We start from the raw sequence: 21,305 nt of genomic DNA on the forward strand, positions 1-21,305 counted from the left end.
CAAGGTTTCAATATACTTCAGTACTTTCACTGATTTATTATCTGTAGTTGGTGGGTAATATTCTGCATTATGAAGTACAAAACAGCACCAAAAAGCATCCAATATGACAATGACAATGAATAATTAGATGGTTTTCAGTAAGTATAGCATAGCAAAACATGCAAAAAATTAATATGGGAACATTTTACATTTATCAAGTTTTAGAAATACCATTATACATCGGGAAAGAGGCAATTAATTTCATGTAAATAAATAATATCTTGAAATCTTTTTACAAATAATGTATGACCATAAACTGGAAAATAACTACACTGCTCAGATTCATAGTTTTAATAATTTAGTAATAAAAATATATATTACATATATTACACAATTACATCTTTTATACACTGGAAAAAGAAATATAAATTTAACTAATAAATTACCTTTTTTGCCATTAGCGTGAAGGTCAAACATCAGTACACATCACTCCCAAAAATAAAAAATAATAAAAAAAACAACTTTATGAGTACGACCAACATTTAACTAACGGCTATTTTTCATCTATTCTTTTTAATTCTTCCACACGTTTCCAGCTGGATTCTCCTCCTAGGCACGGTCGTGGATAGACTTTAAGATCTTAAGTGGGGGAAATACTGTCAAATGTTGTCCTAACAGACCCGTATTTTAACACAATTGCATATATCTTACTACAAACACTGCAAGTTGCCATTTACAAATATATATACACAGAATTAAAAAATAAATACACAACATTACAAATATAATTTTAATAATTATCTTTATAAAACTAAAATATATATATAGGAAACACCAGATATATACAACTCCCATTAAATTTAACATAACTTTACAATGTATAAACACACATGGTTTCTAATCAGTATTTCACCATTCATCAAGCTGTCTAGATGCAAATAATATCACAATAAATGCAGCAGTTTTCATAGTTCACTTTACACACAGTATCTATCAGTGGAGTTGTTGTACTGGCAACTGAACTTTGGTTTCAAGGCTGACAACCTAGTGTCAAGGCTGACAACCTAGTGTCGAAGCTGACAACCTAGTGTCAAGCTGACAACCTAGTGTCAATGCTGACAACCTAATGTCAAGGCTGACAACCTAGTGTCAAGGCTGACAACCTAGTGTCGAAGCTGACAACCTAGTGTCAAGCTGACAACCTAGTGTCAATGCTGACAACCTAGTGTCAAGGCTGACAACCTAGTGTCAAGGCTGACAACCTAGTGTCGAAGCTGACAACCTAGTGTCAAGGCTGACAACCTAGTGTCAATGCTGACAACCTAGTGCAACCTAATGTCAATGCTGACAACCTAGTGTCAATGCTGACAACCTAGTGTCAATGCTGACAACCTAATGTGAATGCTGACAACCTAGTGTCAAGACTGACAACCTAGTGTCAAGGCTGGTCAACATGACCATGAGTCCAAGGTGTAAAACTGTTAAAGCTGTCAATGTTGCGTTAAGGCTTTTGGCTTTTTGCACAGTTCTGGCAATTTTTGAGTTGTTTGGTTAAGGTAAAAACTACTCTCTCTGGTAATGTTTATTATACACACTGACAGAAATCTGATCACGGGTGATCACATAACCAGTCAAGTGACTATCATGCGATGAATAACCTAGATACGTTCACAGATCAGATCTTTTCACTAAAACAGGAAATTGCATGCAGTTACCAGTCTATTTTTCCTGGTTAGTAGTTCTGATCTCTGACATCGTAGTCCTGGCGCTGTAACTGACTTGTGGGTAGATAGGACTCGATCTCACGCTGTCTCTGAAGAAGACCCTGCAATGGAGATAAGAAAACTGGTCATTAACACTGCTACATAGGCCACGGTGATTAAATTTGTCCCCAATTACTATTTTTAACAAACTCTGCTTTTCAATATTTTTTTTCTAATGAACTGTTTAAATGTATAAATACACAATGTAAACATGTTTATTAATTTGTGAGTTTTTTTGTTTAATTGTCTTGTTGTTTTTTTTTTTTTTCTCTCTCTTTTATTGGGGAAGGGTCAAAATAGCTTGCAACTTGCTGACAACTTTTAAGCATGAACAGGATGACTTCACTCTCAAATAATTAACACCTGCTTCTGGAGTGTGCCGCATTTCCAACTGGTCTAACTCAAACCCTATACAGCCTGACAGATGCCACCCTACAAACAGCTCACACAGGGCCTCATTGAGATTCTCATCACACCTTAGAATTCTTGACTTTTTACTCAGTGTAAAGCTGTCTGGTGCCATCAGTTACTTGTTCTTTGGTTTAGGTGAAACAAGTTTTGAATACACTTCCAAGTAACTCCTGGTAATTGAGTTAAATGAGGCAGAAAATGCTTTGGACCCATTTCAGCTGTGGTCGATCAATTCATTAGCCTGTGATCAGAGAGAACGTCATCCAAGCCATGATGGGAAAACTGCCAACTTGTAATCAGGAAGACAAACAATGCAGTCTACAGGCACCACCGGGACACTCTCAATAAGTATTTAAGTATTTTTAATATGGAAAATAAAAAAAAATGTGTCCCCTTATTCCAAAGTTTACCCAATCATCATATTCATATCATCTAATGACAAAATTTTTTGGCAAACTAAAAAAGGTTAAACTTTTAAAATCTTAGCTCATAATGGTAAAAGAAATGGTAAAATTTAAATAACACTGATGTGACTAACATGGGATTACAACACCAATCTTAGCAGTCTATAAATTGATTAACAAACTTTTACCAAACATACACTGCACAGCCCAAAACAAGATTTATCAAATGGAAAAGAAATACCAGTTGAGAATAGAACATTTTTCTTGTTTCTTAACTCAATTCAACTATGTCTGACACATACTAGTACATCCCCAGACTTACAGAGAACCAGTTGCCTGTTTTATTTTTTCTGTTTTCTTTTTTTTTCGTTCCAGTCTGCCTAATGTGGCCCTAATCAACAAAGCATGCACTTCATTTCAGTCTAAAAGGAACAGTTTTATTTATTGACTTGTGTTGAAAATGGCTGATAATCAAGTTAGCAGACTCTCATCTCCTAATCAATGTCTTTGCTTTGGGATGAATTGGTATTTGAGCGGTGGAAATTTAGTTATAGACTTCCAGGGATGCCAGAGGAAGCAAAGATGAACTGAAGGCTAGACAGGCTATGAAATTCAACCATTCAAAGTACCCAGGAGTATTAGTCGAAAAAAGAAAAAAGAGAAAAAGAAACTTATCAGGCTGGTTTTTTCTTACTCGAGCTGTGTTTTATTAGTCCTAAAAATCATTTTGTAAGTTTGAGGATAATAATTTTTTTCCTTTTGTGGTGTTAACATTGGCAGTGCACAAAGTACTTGTTTTTGTCAATTTTCATGCAATATTCCAAAGTGCTGAAAAACATAATCACAACAGTTTTATTAGTAAATACTACAGGTAACATGGACATTCTGAAAATGTAAGAAGCATAAAGGCCTCAGGCCCATGGGAGTCCAAAGTAACCAGACTGAAAATGCAAATATGTGAAAAAAAAAAGGTTCACAAAACTGTACAGCTTTAAGGAAAAGAATCCAATCAAGCTGCATTTTGAACTCAATCTTCATTTTTATTTATTTTTTAACCTACAATTCACTCCAGTAATATTAAGGGATGGTGAAAACTTGGAACATTGTAATTCCTATCCCACCCTCCTCCTCAGCTCTCATGTTTTAGGACCAGGCATTTTTTTTTTTTTTTCTTGGGGGGGGGGGGGTTTACACAATATTTTGATATATACATTTCCAAACTTGACCCAATGCCAAAGCACACATCCTTATAAAAGCAGACAAGGCAACCACAAAGGCATTAAACAATCTTGCCAGACACCTCCAAACCAACCATTAGTATCCCTTTCCCCACGCTAATGCACATCCCAGGTGGGTGTTTCCACATCAATTGCATAATAAACACAAAACTCTTCAGTGCAAAGCCATCAAGAGTCAACCAAGTTCATGGTTCTCGTCAAGTTCTGTTAATATTCCTTTTTTTATTTCATGAACAAGAAGTTTGTGACTGTATGAATTATGTGCACATTGAAGTGACTGTCTCATTTTTTTCTTTTTATTATTATATTTTTTTAACATGATGCTCTTAAATATATGCATGTGTATGCTATCTCACTGTAAATGACTAAAAAAATATCTGCAATATCAACAACTTTCATAACTGACTTACGACACTGAAAATGAATCAGTTGCATAATACCTCCATGTAAATATGAAAACATTTTCACCAGTTTGAAATCTGACACAAATTTAAAGACAATGTTGCGTCCTCTCTCAAACAGACAGACAACCTTATTACTAAATACCTTATAATAATATTATAAAAAAGAACATATTATCTTTAAAAATCAAACAGGAAAAAAAAGATCGCCATCATCTCCATCCCCCACAAAACAGCTGAAATTTTATAGCACTTTTACAAGCACTCCACTGAACCCTAATGGCTGTTTTTTTGTTTGGTTTATGTAATTTTATGTTCTCGATGTGTTGTTTCTGGCACTAGAAAGAGGCTTTCTAAGCAGAATATATGGCTTCTGTCTGATCAAAGCATCCCGCCCCTGACTGTGTTCTGTGAGATATATGTGAACTGTGGTCTCCATGCAGGAAGGAATCCTTTTAAGTCAGGACCCTCGGTGTTACGAATTAGTCATCTGTTCTTCAATAAAGGCAGCGCATCAGTAGTAGGTGAAGAACAGATATTTCTTTTCTTTTTTTCTTTTTCTTATTTATTTTTCCCAAATATTAGGAGAAGGCAGGATTTATTTCCCCAAGCAGAGTTAGAGGTTGAGGCTGACAAATGGAGACACCAGCGGAGAGATTTATAACAAAGTACATGTGGATAACAGCATTGTACTTGTTTACTCAGAGAATAGCGTCCTACTAGCTAGGTAAAAAAAGCCTTAAGGGAAAGGGAAAAAATATTTCCCATCAAAATGTTCCATGAAGCTATGAGTTTGCACATTTTTATTGAAAAAGTTGATTAGTAGCACAAATATAAAAAATCACTTCAGGCATTTTTTGTCATTTTTAGTGAACATATAAATTAGGATTTCAATGTTCCATTTTTTCTGCTACATTTTTACAGTAGTTTTGGATGTAAAACACAATGTCCCATTATTTGATCCCCTCCCCTTAGCATATGGTTTGTAGACTTGTGAAAATTGTGATAAAAATGGATGACCACCTATAAAAAGTGGAGTACGTTAGAAACGTTAATACCCCCCCCCCCCCCCCCCCAATGCATTTAAAAGTCAAGAGTGAAAACTCACCATTTTGAGTCCATTCAACTGTTCCAGTATGTACCCCTGTCTCTGTGTGGGATGGTCTGTCACAAGGCTGGGGTTTAGAATAGGATCCTGGGAAAGAAATAAAGTATGCCGTTACTGTTCTTGATACATTCAGAAGTTAGAAATGAGGGGTAAAGTATTGCATTTAGTATTGCATCACTATGTAAAATCTAACATGATCATTGCTTCAGTCTCTTTAAAAAATTTCACTATTTGAGCAAAGGTAATGATGATGGGTTGTCCAAATCAATATCATAGCCTTTAAGCTGTCTTTGGCAAAATCTTATATAACTTTATAGATTATGGGAGAAATTTCTGTTACCTGCACCTGCCAATTACATAATTATCCTGTACTCTGACAACAATGTGATGAATGTACTTTGTTCATTTAAAATTGTGTTAGTTGAGACAGGACACATTCACCGCAATAAAAGAAATGTGTTAGAGGAGACCAACAACTTGGTGACCTGATTCCAAATAGATTTAAAAGTTTGTGTTAGTGGGCAAAGTCTTCTGGCACACAGCCCTCATGGGGGACAGACTGAGACACCAGGTTCAACAGGTAGCCCTCAAGTGTGGCAGATTTGGGCTACTAATAACACCCACCTTGGCACTGCTCTCTGTCCTGCTGGGGGTCTCCTCCACAATACGGCTATCAGAGTAGTTCTCAAGCTGCTGTCCAAACTTGCCTGGCTTCCTCCCCTGCCAATAGGCTTTACGCGCTTTCTCCGCTTCCGTGCCTTCGCGCGACATGGGCACCGGGGATTCTGCATGTGCAGGGTCAAGGACCTCACTTGTTCTCGTGAAGGGAACAAAGTCTGAAGCGTTGTTGACGGGGGACACCTGCTCCCCTTCACCATACTTGGTGCGAACGGGAGCACCAGTGGCAACCTCTTTTGGTTTGTAATTGTCATAACTGAAAGCGTCACTGTGGTAGTCATTTTGGTAATCTTTAACCCTCAGTATATCTACATGAGATTGCTGGTGTTCACTGTGGCTCTTTTCTTCGGCGGCCATCTTGTGCTTCAGTGCTGGAACTGGTGGCGATTTTCTCCCTTGGTTCTGTTGGTTACGCAGAGCAGGGACAGGAGGGGACTCAGCTCTGTACGTCTGTGGTCTGTGAGTCTGATGACTTATTTGCGCGTCTCTGTGAGTGGTACCTCTGGCTGGACTGACAGAGCGGTTACTGACCTGCCCTCTGTGGGAAATTTCCTCCTTGCGATGAGATGTAGCACCTTTCTGCGATTGGTCCCCATGGGCTGCACCTCCTCTTTCAGCACCATCATTTAACCTGAGAGCAGGAACAGGGGGCGATTTGGACCTTGCATGATTCCTCGCTGAAGACAGCGCCCTGGGAGAATTTGCCTCCACCAGTTTCAGTATCTGCTGGGCTCTTTCAGCCTTTTTTGCCTCTCGAGCTTTCTTTCTCTTTTCGAAGAAAGGATCTCGTTCAGACTGTTTCACTTTGGCTTTACTTTTTCCTGATGCACCCCAAGCAGGCCTCTCTTCAACCTTCAGTGGCCTCTTTTTACGCTTTGTCGTCTCTTCTGTTGGTGGTTCTCGGTGTGTATCGGCACTTTTCACTCTAACTGTAGCCTTTGTCTTTTTGGGATTCCTTGAGGTCTCTTTAGCAGATCCTTTGTACTCAATCTGAACACTTTCCTCTCTAGACAAGCCCTCATCTAAAATTAGTCAAAACAGCAATTATAATGTCTAACAGGACTGCTGTTTCCATAATACAATAATTTATCCATTGTGTCATCAAATTTCAATAAGTACATTAATTTTTAATTTAGAATATTATTATCTGCAATCCATTATCAATTATCGTCTGATATTATTAAAAATGACTCTGGAAATTTCTGACTGCACGAGGACACATTAAAGAAAATATTCTCCCTGCCTCTCCTGTTCACAGCAGATACTTCAGTACATTTCAGTACTATGAATACCAACCTGTCTGTGTGCCAAACTCTCTCCCCACACCTGACCTCAGCTTGGAAGGGGTCAGCACACGGTTCTCTGTATAAGGCTGGACTACTGCCTGGGAAAACGACTGAGGGAGAGCTGGGGGACACAGAAATAACAATGCCTTCTTTAAACTTCTTTAATTTCTCATGTCTGACTGATATGAGGTTCATATATTTTTGTTTCAAAGACATTCACACTTGGTCTATTGCCTATCATTTAATGTTAGTATAGGTGAAAGTTGTAAAAACTGAAAATCCTGAAATCAGGCATTATCCTGAAAACCTCAGGTATTTTTATGCTAAATAAATTATTGTAAAGCTGCATAAGTAAACTTTCAATTCTTAGCCAAAAAAAGTTAAATTTGTCACTGATAAAGAAAAATAAGTACTTTTCTTTATATGATTACGCTATGGGCAACTCACCAATATATGTTGTGGTGCCCCCAGGCCCAATTACTGGAACAAGGGAGGGAGGCAAAACAGCAGTCTGAGAGGGTACACCCTCTGGCACTGAAACAGTCCCTAACCCTGGTACAAAGGCAGGTGGAATGGTGACTGGAGCAGCTGCAGGGACAGGACCTCCTGGAACTGGCTCAGAAGGCAACCCAGGTACCTGAGTCTGGGGTACTTCAGTTCTAGGGGAATGTTTGGCTGTTGGAAATAAAGATTAATGGTTATACACACTGCTCATATAAGCATGCATAATTTTCTGCAAAAATGCTAATAATTTACTTAATTGGAAAAAAGAAACAATTATGCAAACATTTGTAAAAATCAGTTATTTTTCAATAAACAAACAATTCAACAACAAAAAAAAAAACAAATAAATACATATTTTTAAATTAAATAACTAATAATGTTTATTATAACTTCTGGAATGACCTTAGTTTCCACATACCTTCAAAACTTGCATTTAGGTTAGAGATATCATGCCCTCCTTTTTGGAGTTTCCTCATCCGTCTCTCATGCTTCTCCTTCTCTGCCTGAGCCTTGGCTTCATCTATGGCACGTTTCAGTTCTCTCACTCGATCCTCCTCTGCTTTCTGAAAGAAAAAATCTACGTCAGTTATCTATAGATAAAGACAAAAATAATTGCTAAACAGCTGTATGCACATAATCAGCTCCTGTGACTGTAATCTGTAAACAATCCAAAGTTTATTTCACCAAATAGTTAGAATATTTTATTAAAACTGAACCAGTATTTAAAGATATCTATGTTTTTACATACTGATAATGCAAATAACAATTATGTACAGAATGGTTAGCACCAATTGTATTATTACATTTTGCTGTACAAGGCTACGATAATCTATGTACCAGAACAGAAATAAATTGAACTAAACACAAATGAATTGAACTCGAAAAAAAAAAATTGTTTTTCTTCTTGTTGTTCTTCATCTGCCAAATGAATATATCATAACGTAAATATATATTTAAAAAAATCAATATTATGTCTTATCCTTTCACCTCTTTTTTCTTCAGTTTCTCCTGGTCCAGATGGAACTGTAAATTCATCAAATCTCGCTCCCGTTTCACCCTGCGTTCCTCCTCCTCCTCCTCAATCCTCTGGCGCTCCAGGGCCTCTCGTTTCAGACGCTGCTTCTCCTCCACCTGCGCCTGAATTGAACGCTGAGGAGAGAGCAGATAAAAGGCATAAATAACAGTTAATTCATAGTTTAAAAATTTACTGAATAAATAAAGTACAGGGTTACTAAGCAGAGATACAGTTGCATCCCACAAAATAAGTGTACCTGCTAAAACAGATGTAAAAATTCAAATAAATGTCCCTGTGAAATATCTGATTGCAAATACAGTATATGCCAATTGCCAAGTAACCTTAAATTAGGTTTTGGGTCAGAAAACTACTGAAGCAATGAAAAGTGAAAAACTGCAAATTTTCAACCCTTTCTTCTGGTTGTAACATTCAGACTGTTTTGGGAGTCCACTCATCAAACTAAAAGCAACTCTTAAGTCAAAGGACAGTAAAATCAGTCTAAAATAATTAACCCTGTATACGTATTGGATAAGGAATAAATTACCTGATGTTCTAACTGTCTTTTCCTCTCCTGTTCCATTTGCTGTCTTCTCTGTTCGTCCACATACATCCCCTGTCCCCGCACGTGGGACCTAGGAACACAGCAAAGAGTACACACCATTACAATAACGTAAAGTCTGGATAAAATGTTCACATACAAGTCAAATCTAATTCTTATACTGAACTGCTCTGTTCTCAGGTAGTTTCTACAACCTTTACTTACAATGCCAACAAATTTCAATACAAAATACCTCATATCATATGTACTGCACAAGGTAAATGATGAAAGTCTCAAACTGAACATAACAGTTTGACAAATGTAATAAATTATAATCCTAATGGAAATATTCCCCTTGTTGTGCAAACTCTGCTCTCACATTTGCCAAAAAATAATGTCTAAAGCAGCATAATCACCACCCCCTAGACCCCCCCCCCACACACACGCACACATATCAAATATGAAAGCAGTCCTCACCTGTCACTCTCAGTAACCACCTGGGGGGCACTTGTCTGCCGGGGACTGGTCACTGTCTCCAAACCTGGCACCTGTATTAACAACATGGTAACATTAGCTACTATTTGGCAAAGTATATGGATATGGCCCTTAATTTAATAAGACACAACATAAAGAAAGTGATTTAGAAAAGTCCATGAAAGAAGGAAAAATAAGCATGCACAAATTTTTTAAAAATTCTTTTGTTTTGTATAAATGATAACATAAAACATGACTGTTACGTACAAAAGTAGATAAAACACATCTGAAACAGGTGTTCTCAACCTGTTAGCCACTCACCTGTGCCCTGAGGTCATCTAACACTGCCCCAGGGACAGCTGCAGGGGGCTGTAATGAAGGCTGGGCAGTCTGGTATAGACTCAGTTTGTCGGCCCATGTATCCTGATCTGTTTGCTGTCGCTGCTCTTTCTCTCTCTGTTTCTGCATCTGTTTCTCTGTCCTCTGCTTGTCTAGGAAAGTTCCAAGAGGTAAAAGTTCACTGTTAGCAGAATCATACTATCAACAGATGCCCTTAGGTAGGATTACAATTACATATATTTTTATAAGTAGAAAACACTTTTTCTGTTTTAGATTCTGATAAATCTAACAATTTGAACAGCCACGCTGTGTGTTACATATATTCTCCTATACAGCTAAAACAATCATTTGCCGTGCCTTACCGAATACTTACCTAATTCTTCTAACCATCTCCTTTTTTCTTCATCCTTAGAAGACAAAAACCTCTCACTTTCAGCAGCTGCACCCTAAAATACATTGCATTTCTAATTGAATGTTAAATTTCATTTGATCTGTACTATCTGAGCACTGAGGTTTACACCGACTCATTGGGACCCTAGTTGATTCGGGAGCGTGACAGACATTTAAGCTGGTACAGTTGATAGCAATTTAGTAAGACTCTCCAGGGAGTTTGACCGATGCTGATGGATCAATCTGGGTATGGGAACCCAGTCATTGACTTTTATACTAGTAAATATGTATGGACCAAGGATTAAAGGAACACTGCCTCTTGCACTTACTGTCAGTGTAAAGTTGCTTCTCATTGCTGCAGGAACAAAAGCATTGGAAGCTGCCTGTGTTTGTAGTTGTTGTACTTGTTGTTGTTGTTGTAACTGTTGTTGCTGCTGTAACTGTTGTTGTTGTAACTGTTGTTGTTGTTGCTGTGACTGTTGTTGTTGCTGTAACTTCCTCATAGCAGCCTCCTCTTGTGATCTTCTCATTACATGCTCCTGAAATTAATTGAATGTGCCACCATGTAAGATGTTGAAATTGTATAAGTTGGTAATAATGTGTTCAAATATGAAGTTACTGAGCAAAATAGGAAACCTTCCTTTAGCATATCTGTCTTGTTTTAATTCATATTAAAATACAAATATCAAATCATAAAGAAACATTTAAAAAATCTTCTTTACAGCTCTTATTCAGAATAATAAACTGAAATATATTGTAAAGTCAGAATATTAAAAAAGATTTATGGTCAACACAATGGGAAGTAAGCTGTCAAGTTTTAAACAAAAGGCATTACATTATAAGACAGGTCACAGCAGCAGATTTTCTACTAGAGCATTCTTTATTAACAAACTCAATGTTGGCATTTTTCTTTTTGTTCCAATCAAATGTTAAAGAAAGCATAGGTCTGGGATAACAAATAAATGTAACACTTGATGTAATAGTGACTTGGATAAATAAAATTAAGGAATAACATCATACAGGGTTTAGTGGGTCATAAGGAAAGTATGAAAAGAAAAAAAAAATAAAATACAAATTAATTTTTTAAAGAAAAAAAAAAAAACAAAGTTATGAAGTTACCAAATGAAACTTAGAAAAGTACAAAAAGAAGAAAACTAAACTGGGCACAACTCCAATCATTCAACTGGGTAGAAGGTATAAATAAAGAGAACTCATCAGAATAGATTTTTAAAACCTCTACAACCAACACATGGACTCACATTGTCAAAAGCATCATCAACTATAATGCTTTCATGCTGCATTATGGATTAAAACAGCTTAGTGTTAGTACATATTATGCTTTTACAATTTTACACATCTTATAGCAAGCAAAACACTTATAAAGTAAATGTTCACAATTGACTACATTATACACTAAGGTTTTGGAGACATGGAATGCATTAACTTCCAAACATTTCATATTATGCAAAGCAAAGCAATACCCAAGTATAGAGAATCAGTTATATCTGATCATTTTGTCTTAAGTAATAGATGCCATATCATATAAAATAACTTATTATATAATACAGTATACCATATGCTACATAATACAATATAGATGAATTAAATACAATATAGTATACCAAATGGCATGTCACAGATTGTGCCTCTACTCACCAGTCTAGAGTGATAGTCAGTCAGCACAGTGCCAGAGTTACTGCGTATAGGGGCACCTGCTCCTGGTTTCCCCCAAGGACTGTACTCCTGGACCTGCTCAGCTAAAATAGAGAATTTAAAACAACCTCGAACCAGATTGCACCTTAATTATTCTGTTCAGCTCCACCAGAGGCTAATGCCAGAAAATGTAGTTTTTAGGTAACCAACATATGATATAGAGAGCTTGTGGCAAATGTCATCTTTGAAAATCAGATGGGAATATCTAGATCAGTTTTAAAAATTATGCAACCAAATTAAAATTATCAGGACAAAGGTGAAATAAAAGAGAAGTTGCCTGAAATCTAAATAAGCCACCTAAATTCTGATATCATTAAAATAAAATCTTTCAGTTGATACAACAAACCTCTTTCCTTCTCCCACTGCAGTCTCTTCAGTTCAGCCTTGGATAATGGTTGAAATGCCCTAGGACTGGTCAGTGTATTTGCCTGCTGGTGGTCACTCCCTGCCTGCTGGACACCGACTGACCCCACGGCCACATCCACTTGTTGCTGAGTTATATCAGCTGGTTGCTGTGGCAGGGTTGGAATAAAACCCAGGCCGGGTACATACTGTCCCTGGTTATAAGCATCATCACCAGTAGAGGGCACAGCCGCATTGGTTTTGAACTGGCTTGTCTTGCTTGACCTCATTTCCTGAATCTCTTTCTTTTCCTGTTCTCGGTGTTGTTTTTTCAGTTCTGATTTGGGCATTTGGGTTGTGTCAGACTGCATGACTTTCCCATCCCTCGTCTTGGAAGCTGGATGGGTGCTCTCAAAATAATAATCACTGAGTTTATTAGCTTCTTTCTTTTCTTGCTCCCACTGAGCCCTTTTCAGTTCTGCTTTGGTCATGTGACCCCTGGGAATATGCGCAGCATTGTTTTGTGTTTCACCACCAGATGACAGTGCTGTGTGACGTGTGTCATCTGCTGCTGTTCTTGGAGTAGATGCTGCTGTGGCATGTATAGGCATTCTGCTGAGAGCCTCCAGTTCCTTTCTCTCTGCTTCCCACTGTTGTCTCTTCAGCTCGGCTTTGGTCATATGAGCTCTGGGGACAGGTGGGGAGAAATGCGACTCTGGGACAGCCACGGCAGGAACATCACCAGTCCCATCCTGTGCCAACTCTTTGTCCTCAAAAGCAGCTTCTGGAGATACATGGTCTTTTTTGTTGTCAGAGTCGTCTGCTTTGGTTGATGCTTTTCTAGATTTCTTCTCCTTTTTTGATTGTTTGTCTGGTTCAGGTTCCGCTTTGTCTTGTTTATGGTCTCCGTTTGACCTGTAATTGTTTAGAAGGTACTCTTATTAGTTTGTTACTGTCATATTAAAAAAGGTAAATTATTACGGTTTTATTACTTGGATTTTACCATGTTATGTATGGTAAGGGTAAGACAGGTTTTAACCAAGTCTAACCCTGCTTTAGGAAAGTCTTAAGATAAACCCTTAATCCAAGCTTGTGTCATTCAACCATTGTAATATCACATGGATTACCTTTGGTGAAGCAAAAATGATATTTTATATTTTCTATTACTTTCTTATTCAAAACAGAATTGTCCAGAAAATGTAAAAATAATTTGATTAAGTCCATTTTTATTTATCCTTACAGGGTTAGTTAATGTCATACATAATAATTACAAACCTTAGTTTGTCCTGTTTATCACTACCCTCCTTCTCCTTCCTTGTTTTCCTGTCACTTTTGCCCTTTTGCTTGTTTTCCTTGTCCTCCTTTTTATCTCTGTCACCAGCACCAAGTTTCTTAAGCATATTATATATACTCTCTTCTTTAGGCTTTGTGTCAGTCTCATTTGATAACTGCTGGGAATCAGACACAGAGTTCCTATTTTTATTACTGACATTAATTCTTTCTACTGTCTGCTGATTTGTTTCTGCAGGTTGCTTTGGAAAGCTGATCAATCCCAGACCTGGGACATAGGTGCCCTCCTGGTCACCTTGGTTACCGTCACCAGATGTCTCTGCTGGCCCATCTTTCTGATCTTTGTGTTCTGATTGATTGTTCTGGTCATCTGATCCCTCAACAGTGTCAATTTTTAGTTCTTGGCTGTTTGGGTCTAGAATTAAATATAAGTATTCACTTCAGTTTTTAAAAGTGGCTGATTATCAGTTAAAACTGGCTAATTAAAAAATACATTTCCCACTATTACAATTCTACAAATTCTGTTTCCGAATGGCATCAGTATCCAGGCTGTGTAGCCACTGACTGGCAAGCTAAACCAGAAAAAAAAACATATAATCATTGAAGTGCTTTTAGGCAGCAAGATAAATTACCTGTGATATTATTAAAAACCCATACAGAATCACACTACAAATGTTATTATTTCTATGCAAAGTCTTACCAATGTCCACTTTCACTTGACTTCCATGTGTCACCTGCCCAATGGTGGCCAATATGGCGTTGAGCTGGTCCTGGGTCAGGGTGACCATATTCCCCTGTAAATTAGCAGCACCTTTTGTGTGTCTACCATTTTGCTTCTTAGCTGTCTTCTCTGGAGCTGGTTTCTCCTTTGCCAGCTTCTCTGGGGCATTTTCTGTTGACTTTTGTCGAGGCAATTCAGAAGCTTTATTCTTATTGGCCGATTGAGATCTCTTAGAAGCGGCCTTTTCATTGGTTGGTAGGGTATGCTTTTTGTTCTGTGTAAACTTATGGGCAGGGGGTGGGGGGTCCTCTTCAATCTGGACTTTAGACCTCAGGGGGAAAGGCTGTGCTTTTTGCTTATAACTGAACTGAAAACAAAAAATCAAATTATCTTTTGATCTACACCTTATATTTCCCAATGAAGATAAAAAATGTTTCTTTGTGCAAATGCATCTACAGGTATTATACTGATATATATAGTGGTAATATCTAGCTCATAGTAAGATAAAATACATGACATTTACCTTCTTATGTTTCTTAGATGCTGCTGCTCCTAAAAATAATAATAATCAATATATGAAATAGTTAAGCAAAATAATAATTGTCTTTATGAAGTTTTTGGTTGATGTTGTTGCATTGGACATTAATGCTCATACACACCAAAATGTAACCAAAGAGGCATATGATAGTAGTATAAAACATTATTTTAATCATTATGTACTTGTATCTCTAACTATCAGGACTTTTTTCCTACAGTTCCAATAATGACACTATATGTATGATTCGTATTGTTTTATGAAATAAGTAATAAAACAAAAATATAAATCTACAATAAATTCACCCTACCTTGCTGCTGCCAAAATATGGCAGGTTTCCCACCTTGTTCACTGGTCTCAAACCTGGTGGCCACTCTGGAGATGATTTTAGACAAAACGGTTTTAACAAAGCACTCATTGCCCTATTACTGATAATGTGACACATCTGTGAGACAGTGTTGTAAAGCTAGAGGAAGTGAACTGTGTGACACGAGTCCCTGTGCTACTGAGAGAGAGAGAGAGAGAATCTGCTGCTGATATATTCAGGCAGGTTAATGCAAGTAAAAACGTGAGCCTCAAACTACGCTGAAGATTGGCCTTAGATTAATACATTGATAAACACAGCACATTCTCGATATCAATGGTCTTACAAGTTACACTCTAACCTACATTGTAGCTGCCTTAATTTAGCCTGCACGGCCGTAGTGTAACGAGACGTTAGTAAACGGTGCCCGGCTACGAAGGCGCCTTACCATCATTTAAAGGAATATTTCGCCATTTACACTCCTCTTTACGCGTAGCGGTGTGTATGTACTTACCCAAAACTCATTTTAATTTACGTTCACATGACAAAGTAATATAGTACTCCAATCAATTCTCCGATGAGCTATTTGATTTACGCACGGTTGCCAGAGAATTTCACGCATGTGCAGTGTACTGTTTTGGTTATTTACTTACAGATGGCAGCACGCGGAGTAGAAAACTTAACAAGATAAGCCCAAACCAATTTCACCCTACAGTAAAGCAAGGAGTTATAACAGAAGGAGATTACACGCAAGCCTTTCTATTGTCCGATGTCTGTTACGGTGGGCGGAGCTAGCTACGGGGGGGCCTCCGGTCTCAAGGTTTCGTCTGCGTCGCTCTCCTCAGCTTGGAGATAAATTTCATATGCGTTATTTCGCGTTAGAATTAGAGATCAGTAATGTCAAAGCGCCGCTGTATGCTGACGATTTTTTTCACAGGTAATTATTTGGACGATGTGCTGGAAGGGAACGATATCATAGAAAGCGATTATAAGGTGGTGACTGAGGATGGTCGCCATGAGCTTTTTTTAGTCGGTGATAGATGGCTTTTTTATGGCACAACCCGGTGAAAAATCACCAAGGAGAAGTCAAAAGAAAACGTCCCAACTGTGGTTTGTGAAAATGACATTCAAGTGAACGTCTGTCCTCACTGCCAAAGGACATAATATTAATACATTAACGTTTGGAACCTCCTGCCCTTGGGTCCCATAAACATATACATTGTGACAGTGCCTACGCTTTGTGTCTGGTTTTAAATTTCTTAAAGTATTTTTTCTCTCACTCGGTATAATTTTAATATTATAATGCATTTAATTAAAATTTTAATCCAAGGTTGAGGCAATGCCACGACACGTCAGTTTACTGAATACTCATTATAAATTTCTTTATCTTGGAAATTTCCCTTTTTTTCAGGATTATTTGACACGTACTAACACTGTTCATATTTGTTGGTAAACAAGTGCACAGTGCTATACATTAAGAATAATTTTTATTCATTCATAAATATATTTATGTACAAAATATATCAGAAATTTTAGTATTCACTGAGCTCTTTAAAGTGAAACAAATAAAGATGAGAATATTGAATTTCAAACTATTATTTACTATATCAACTTAAAATATCTTTTAAGTCAACTCTATACTCAAGCACTCTATACTCATGAAAGTAGCATCTGTGAGTAAAACTATTTTATTATATCAATAGAAGAACAAAAACAAAAATTTTACACATAAGCAGTAATAAATGAAGTCATAAGAATGATTAAGTTGCTACAGTTTTCCAGTTTTTTGCAGTCTATGATGGCATTTTTTTCAACCGTGCAAATAGAAATAATTATATTCTTTTTTATCTGACTTGCTGATACCAGTCTGTGCCAGATACTATTCCACTTACAGGCCAGCAAGGTCTGAGAATCTAATGGGCCGAATGAAAAAAAAAATCCTAGAAGATAAAGTGGTTAATTCTTACAAATAGGATAAAAACATGGGATTTTCAAAAGGTTATTATAGATCAAGACAACATTTAGTAAGAACATTTATAAAATGTAACAGCTGAAAAAATTAACTGGTAAATAAGCAGTAAGTGACTGCTTTAAAGAAATTTCACTGAAACAGAAATTTCACTGGCAATCAGGTAGACCGTTATACCATGGCACTCAACAATTTATATATAGGTTTTGAATTTTTTTCCACGTAACAGTAACATAAAATTTTTGTCCACTTTTGCAATGTATAGAGTCAGTTAGGTGACTGAAAATATTTTAAAATGTCATAAAGGAGCACTATTAATTTAATGCAATCTCTGTTGGCCAGTCTTATCCAGTTTCTTCTCCAAAAAGGACAACTCAAGTGAGAATTTCTTCAGGGCCTTTTCTTCTGCCTTGCTAATGCCATACCACTCAGAAAAGAGAGAAACCTGTAGGTTAGAAAAAAAACAACATAATAATAGCATTATGAACTACTAGTATCCATGTAGACATTATGGAATTACGCAGTGAAGTTTAATGTGTCTTGTTATGACTTGACTGAAATAATGTTCACCACATAAATGAACAATTTACAACTAAATTTATATAGAACATCAAGATTCATGATCACAAGCTAATAACCCCAAGAAATTGAAAGAAATTGTACTTATTACAGAAATTATTTAAATCCGCCCTGGTTCTTACTCTTCTGACAGGACAAAAAGGGGATTTCAGAGAGGCTGGTTGCTAAAAGGAAAATGCCCAAGGCTGTTGTATTTTCAAAAAAAAATTAAAAAGGGTACTGTTGTTAGTGAATGTTTAATGCATCTTAGGCATTATGACAAAAGTAACTTACCCCAGACACACTGACCTCCTTTTTTCATTGACATATTTTAATTTTTTCCAGCCTGACCATAATTCATATATTCAATGCAGCCTTCTCCCATATCTATAATAGAAAAAAAAAAACTTGAGTAGTGTTAAGATATGCATGTCAAATTCATTATCAATTTTGAGAGAATTTCTGTTTCAACACTACAAGATGAAATATTTAATTTCAAGTAATGAATAAACCTTAATAGAGTTCTATTCTTTTGTAACCACCAAGGCAAAGATTCTTTCTTAAAATGAACTGAAACATCCAAGCTTGCCACCTAACATGCCAAAGTAGTGAAGTATAATTTAAGTAGAGAAGCAAGTACCCCTTAATTATAGAGGTGTCTTACACAATAAGGTGTGTCTTAGGCTCTGTTCTCACAACTTTTAGATCGATCTATCACCGCGGGGAGTCTCACTAGATTACTGTCAGATAATCCCCCGTAAGTGTCCGTCCCCGCCTACTACAAGCTTTAAGGGGTAATTAACTTTCGTGTCCGCCCGGCTGACAGCTATTTAGCGTGAACCCCCAGGGAGTTAGGTCGATCCAATGTAGGTCGATCTAATCTATGAGAATGGGGTGTTACACACCTTGACTCAAAGAGAGATGTGTAGTGAGATAACAGGTAAAGTAATTGTTGGAGCCTAGGTGAACTTAAAACCTTAAGACTTTAAATTAAGAAGCACCAGGATTCATGTGTGTTCTTTTTTCAAAGGTTTAATATGAATTAAAACATATATAATTATGTAAAAAGAAGACTAAATAAGTTAAAAATAACTATACCAAAGACACTGTGAAGTCAAACTTCCTGTTAGACCGCCATGATGGAAAATGCTGGGTGGAGGCAAAATGTTCCAGTCAAAAAAACTGAGCACTTTACTTTAACAACAAAGTTACCACTCCAAAGCCACCCACCATGGCGAGAAGAAAAATGATGACCAACTGTCATGATAAGTCTTTTTAGATTTAAACATGAAAAAGGTAAAGGCCAAAATGGTACATTTACCCATAACACTAGAGTAAAAAATTGGTATTCTGAACAAATCAGGTCATTTTTTTCAAGAAATATTGGAGCAGTATCCATGCAATATATACCACGCCACGACCAAGATGTTCAAGAATCTAAACACACCAAATTTTTTTATAATCTTGCATTTGAAAAGTACAAAAAGCGGTAAGGCTTTTGGCCGTAACAAGCGTAACACTTTTTGATCGGAACTCATGAAAATTGTCAATTGTCATATCCAAGCTAGACCACATGTAAAATCGCAAAAAAAAAACAATACTGCTCAAGCAAGTGTGTTGCACACATACCAATTAGTTAAATTTTATGACTGTCATGTGACACAAGTTTTAAAAAGTAGGAGGAAAATGTCTTTTTTCGAATTTTTTTTTCGAAATATTAACAAGATGGCGGCTTAAGCATCTGCTTGTTATTCGGCTACTGAAAGTGCACCTAAGTTTTATTCTTTGCTATTGCCACAAATTACTTAACATTTGCAACTGTATAAAGACCAAACTTTCTTCATCTGATACTATATTTATAGGCACTTGTTATGAGTGGGAAATATTTTTCGTGCAATATTTATTCTCCACACACCACCTCGCGAGATCAACGTGTAGCTGGACACTTACACAGTGAGACCCTACGACATAAAAGTTGCAATTTATCTTCATATTTCGTGTAGTTATGCATTTAAAAGCACTTACCTGTTTTTTGAAAACCTTGTCCAACGTAATATCATATAAATTCTGTATTTCTCTCATTTTTTAGAAACTTGGGACTCCGTTTCTGTTTCTGTCCTCAAAAATCAACAGACGAAGGCACAGATACTAACAAACGAGATTTAAACGAGAGTAATTAAGCGTAACAGAGATAGGCATCCATTGTTCTCTGGGTTCTTTTCATTCCGACCAATGAGAGACCGTAATACGGGCTCCGCCCCCACGCGTGTAATCTCCTTCTGTTATAACTCCTTGAGTAAAGGCAGTTTAAAGTCAATCGAGGTAGACTAAGGCAATAGTTCACACAGTTTATGCTAATTAAAGTTATTTAAAGGTAAAAAAGTTTACTGATGTCCACATATCGTGGATATAGGTTATAGATCATAATCACGGGACCCGAAATGACGTCTTTAATTTTTTTTACCGCACTGAAGAAAAGCAAGGATTTTTTAAATTTTAATTTATTCCTTGATAATATAATTCCTTGAGTAAATGGAAACACGCCTGCTATCAGCTGATTATGACTGTCAGTAGATGGTCATAAATATGATATGTTTACGTAGGCCTACTCAGTACTGTTCATGTACGTCCGGTGTCCATTTCTGGCAATTTATTTACGCCATTAAATAAACCAATTAGAATTATATGCTTTAAAAAAGCAAAAATTAAAAACAAAACGCAATAACAAAAATAACTTTGATGTATAACATAGCAAAAGCAAAATAATCAACTGAATTAGACCAAGAAGGTACATGTATAGGGGAGAGCGGGGTTGGTTGGAACAGTTTTCACCTTTTTTGCGATATCTCAGCAGTCAAAGCTTTGGGGACAAAAATAAAAAATCTGATAGGGGAAAATTATATGCCGCACTCATCTATGAAATAAAACATCAAGTAGGTCTTTTTATTTTAGAGTAATGAATGCTCAAAGTTGGCTCCTAAAACGTTCCATCTCACCCCACCCGCGGGGTCAGTTGGAACAGGCAGTGGGGTGAGTTGGAACAAGAGGGCGAGTTGGAACGCTTGCATATAAATTCAAAGTATAATTCATTTTAAGAGTAGGTTTATCTATATTAATTTCCCAACAAGTACGTGTTACTTTGTATTCGTATCTCCATAGTTTGTAAGCATTTTTTACGTTTACAATTTGCTTTCAAATAGTCTTTTCCATGTATAAACCATATCCAGTTACACTTCATTTCATAATGATAACAAAAGTGGTGTAGTTTAAGAGAAAAGAAATTGAACTCATATAACTCAACCTATTAACAACAGTATGTTAGACCTACATGTACAAATGAAAACT

The 21,305-nt window shown here is 36.8% G+C and overlaps 1 protein-coding gene and 1 long non-coding RNA gene across 13 annotated transcripts; both read right to left on the reverse strand.

Annotated features, from left to right (window-relative positions):
• On the reverse strand, positions 1-16,097 carry LOC106172567 (uncharacterized). Of its 12 annotated transcripts, none has more exons than XR_015335073.1 (23): positions 15,948-16,097; positions 15,440-15,504; positions 15,118-15,146; positions 14,574-14,961; positions 13,859-14,288; positions 12,588-13,498; positions 12,185-12,285; positions 11,788-11,823; positions 10,858-11,067; positions 10,512-10,584; positions 10,121-10,290; positions 9,803-9,873; positions 9,332-9,419; positions 8,760-8,921; positions 8,191-8,335; positions 7,716-7,943; positions 7,279-7,389; positions 5,929-7,004; positions 5,305-5,391; positions 1,412-1,804; positions 1,312-1,331; positions 1,083-1,102; positions 1-1,043 (listed from the first exon to the last, which is right to left on the reverse strand). XR_015335073.1 is itself a non-coding variant. In XM_087015557.1 (20 exons), exons 1-20 carry the CDS (start codon positions 15,956-15,958, stop codon positions 1,712-1,714), a joined length of 4,485 nt encoding a protein of 1,494 aa, XP_086871683.1. In that variant the 5' UTR covers positions 15,959-16,097; the 3' UTR covers positions 1-1,711. The 12 variants fall into 12 exon arrangements, 2 of the variants coding, with proteins under 2 accessions (XP_086871683.1, XP_013408797.2); XR_015335072.1 differs by having other exon boundaries at positions 1,392-1,804; XR_015335069.1 differs by having other exon boundaries at positions 1,182-1,804.
• A 1,989-nt stretch (positions 16,098-18,086) lies between these two features.
• Positions 18,087-20,176, reverse strand: LOC147761094 (uncharacterized). The gene is made up of 3 exons (XR_015335074.1): positions 19,986-20,176; positions 18,255-18,347; positions 18,087-18,145 (listed from the first exon to the last, which is right to left on the reverse strand). It is a non-coding gene; the product is annotated as an uncharacterized LOC147761094 (long non-coding RNA).
• Between the last annotated feature and the right edge of the window lie 1,129 nt (positions 20,177-21,305).

The sequence above is a fragment of the Lingula anatina genome, chromosome 6 (assembly GCF_051362555.1).
Source record: "Lingula anatina isolate TDL-2025a chromosome 6, LinAna3.0, whole genome shotgun sequence".
Classification (NCBI taxonomy): Eukaryota; Metazoa; Brachiopoda; class Lingulata; order Lingulida; family Lingulidae; genus Lingula; species Lingula anatina.

Excerpts from the sequence above, each read along its gene's own strand:
- LOC106172567 (XM_087015557.1), bottom strand. Across the intron at positions 12,286-12,587 it reads GCAGTGGGAGAAGGAAAGAG|CTGAGCAGGTCCAGGAGTAC; the intron begins GTTTGTTGTATC and ends TCTCTATTTTAG. Across the intron at positions 11,824-12,184 it reads CTGACTATCACTCTAGACTG|CATGAAAGCATTATAGTTGA; the intron begins GTGAGTAGAGGC and ends TCCATAATGCAG.